At 33.2% G+C, this 3,334-nt stretch overlaps 1 protein-coding gene across 1 annotated transcript in view; it reads right to left on the bottom strand.

Annotated features, from left to right (window-relative positions):
* The window catches only part of ATR (ATR serine/threonine kinase), a 45,365-nt gene that overhangs the window by 23,338 nt on the left and 18,693 nt on the right, over positions 1–3,334 (bottom strand). Inside the window, exons 9-12 of the mRNA XM_008582934.1 lie at positions 2,334–2,526; positions 1,836–2,098; positions 590–780; positions 408–508 (exon numbers count right to left, since the gene is read on the bottom strand). Coding sequence (XP_008581156.1) covers positions 408–508; positions 590–780; positions 1,836–2,098; positions 2,334–2,526 — 748 coding nt within the window. The remainder of the gene's footprint in view (positions 1–407; positions 509–589; positions 781–1,835; positions 2,099–2,333; positions 2,527–3,334) is intronic.

Below are 3,334 nucleotides of genomic sequence, written 5' to 3'. Positions count from 1 at the left end.
AAAAGGAAAACCCCAAAAAAAGGCCTTTTTAAACCCATTTTTCTCCCCCAAAAACCCAAATTTCCCACCACCATCTTTTTTTTTTTTTTTTTTTTTTTGTCTTTTTGTCTTTTTCCGTGTCCGGCAACGGATCGCAACCCTCAGTGTTGCCCCCGTACCGGACCGGGGACCGGCAACGGGATTGCAACCCTCGGTGTTGCTCCCGCGCCTCGCTCAGCCAGTGAGTGGGAACCGGTCTGTATGTGGGATCCGAACCCTCGGGCGGGAGCGTCGCCGCACTTCCCAAGCGGTGCACTATCCAGTGCGCCACCGGGCCGGCCCTCACATCATCATTTCTAATGTCAGACAAATAAGAACAGAGAATGGCCAGAATAAATAAGGAAGAATACAAATGTTGCCAAATTTACCTTCCAATATCCCCTGTTGTAAGAATCAAGGTATCCTTCAACTCATTATTTCTTGATATTTGCGCATGTGTATATGCTTCCTTCATTCTTATTACAAAAAGCTAGAACAATGAAATTAACTGGTTAAAAAAATTTGAGGTAGGTTTATAAAAACCCAAATGTTGAAAATAAAAATTATCAACCTCTTTTATAAATCCATCTTCAGAGTCCAAGGATTCCAATATATGCTTGATATTTCCACTAAAAGCCATTCTAACATCCTTGTCTGTATCTTCCATTAAATTCAACAGGGTTCCAAGAACTGCTTTTACATCTGTTTCATCTTCTCTAAAATCAAGATGCTTACAAAGATGATGTAGATTATCTATAAAAGCTAAAGAGCAAAAGTAGATAAGACCTAATTTAACACATTAAACATCCAAGTTGTACTATAAAAATACTGTCAATAAATAATGTACCACAAAGAATTATAAGCTACCTTATAATGTCAATATTTAATATTTAATTATGTATAGCACACAGAATTTTAAGGGATTAAAATGAGTATTTATAAATTTAAATTTAATTTATACTTAATAAAAGTCATAAATAATTGGAATCAAAGATAAATTCCAGAATTTTTTAAGTTGTAAAATAACTAGTCCCTTTTAGATTTTATAGATCATTATATGTTAATAAGATCAACTCAAAAGCATAATCATTAAACCAAAGAACCTTGAACTGAAGGGGATCGTAAACTTACTGTTAACCTTACTTTACAAAATTTAGAGTCTTAGAAACCACCTACCATCTATTGCTTTGAAAACTTGAGAAACTTTGAAAACTTTGCAAACAAGTTGCAACTACCTAAACAAATACATGAAGATCTTCCAAGTACATCTGTAAATCTTATGCTCCCAACAAACTCATATTTCATTACCAATGGAAAGTGGCCAAGAAGATACAATCTACAGTCCTCAGTTGGGTAAGGTAATTTAACTACTTGAAGTTCTGAAGATCCAAGGTGGTGACAAGACACATTATGAAGGTCTCTGGTATTACTAAGAAGATATAGAATACTGAACCTTATAATATCAAACTAACCATCAGGTATGTCCCATTAGGCTGTGAACTCACAAGAGCATTTCAAAAACCACTCTCTTATTAGTTCTTTCATGCAGTCTAATGCCAGTCATCGCATTTGTAAGTAATTATTACTAAGTACTGAATGTGTCAAACATATAATTTGCTATAATTTTTTAAGGCTTCAGGCTAATTCTGTCACTGATTTGAAAAACAGAGCTTAAAAAGTTTTTTTGGGTTTTTTTTGGTGGCTGGCCAGTACGGAGATCTGAACCCTTGACTTTTGTGTTGTAACACCACACTCTAACCACCTGAGCTAACTGGCTAGTCTGATTTTAAAATATTAAATAAATCATAATCACTGACCAAGTTTTACTGGACTAGGTGTTTTCTTTTTCAGGAGGAAAAGGAACGGCTTGCAAATAGAAGCTTTTAGTCGAGAAGATGAACATTCATGTTGAGAGGTGGCTTTCAGGTTCTTACAGAAGAGGTCCACATGTCCATGTTCAGAGAAAGGTTCTGTTAAAGAACTTGTCAAATAAAACATCCCATGAAGAGTACAGACGAGTTGACCAAGTATAGAGGCAAATTCTTTCTTGACAATGTCAGAATCACCTTCAACTTTATCTCTGGGGGAAAAAAAAAATTACTAAACCTTCTTGCTTAATGTCATGGTCTAAACAGTCTTGCTTAATTTGGGACAAAAGTATGGAGAGAAAGCCTAGAAAAAAAAAACTTAAATTCTTAAACTAAAAGCAACATTTGTTCTATATATTCAGCAATAAACATAACTTTGCATATACAGCCAAAGATTATGATCTTTCCAATCAAGTGATATATTCAAATTAAAATGTTAATACATACATAAGGATCTTGGGAACTCTGTTACAAGAATTTTGCTGCTGCAATAAGATAAAAAATCCATTAACACAACTAGCACGGATTACTTCATGGGAGCTCTGTAGTGCCCAGTTGTAAACTGCTGTTCTCCATTCAAGGAATATTCTTCTTGGAAGCAGAGTTAGAAGAAACACACATCGTGACTGTGCCTGTGGTGCTAAAAAAAAAAAATTAAGTCTTGTTTAATAACAAGATTCCTAACAGTGTTAATTGTACATATATATATATATATATATATATATATATATATATATATATATAAATATATATATATATAATTCCTAACAGTGTTAATTGTACATATATATATATATATATATATATATATATATATATATATATAAGAATATATATATATATACACACACATGCATATACATATATATGTCATAAAGTCAAGCAATATTTAAAATACATATAGGGCCGTCCCATGGCTCACTTGGGAGAATTGTGGTGCTGATAACACCAAGGCCATGGGTTTGGATCCCATATAAGCAGTTAGCTCATGGTGCTGACAACACCAAATCAAGGGTTAAGATCCCCTTACCAGTCATCTTTTAAAAATAAATGAAATAAAATAAAATACATATAATACCTAATTTAATTAAAAGGTTTCCATAAAATAAAACAGGTGCACTAAAAAAGATCTATGTACAACCTTACTACATAATTGGGGAAATGTAAATTGAAAATCACACACACCCATCAGATAGCAGGAAAACAAAAAAATTAATGTCCATGATATTTTTTTGTCTAGATGGCAAAAATTTAAAAGTCTTACAATACCAAGTATTAATGAGGATGTAGAACAATAAACTTTCATATTCTGCTAACAAGAGTGTAAACTGGTACATCTTTGGAGAACTCTATTCTCAGCAGAATAGAATTGAACATGTGCAAACCCTACAATCCAACAATTCCACTCCTAGGTGGAATTAAAATAATGCTTAAAATAATGCTTAAAA

The sequence above is a fragment of the Galeopterus variegatus genome, unplaced genomic scaffold (assembly GCF_000696425.1).
Source record: "Galeopterus variegatus unplaced genomic scaffold, G_variegatus-3.0.2 Scaffold2769, whole genome shotgun sequence".
Lineage (NCBI taxonomy): Eukaryota > Metazoa > Chordata > Mammalia > Dermoptera > Cynocephalidae > Galeopterus > Galeopterus variegatus.
The sequence above is the reverse complement of the archived record's forward strand: the minus strand, read 5'-3'. Positions and strand labels throughout refer to the sequence as shown.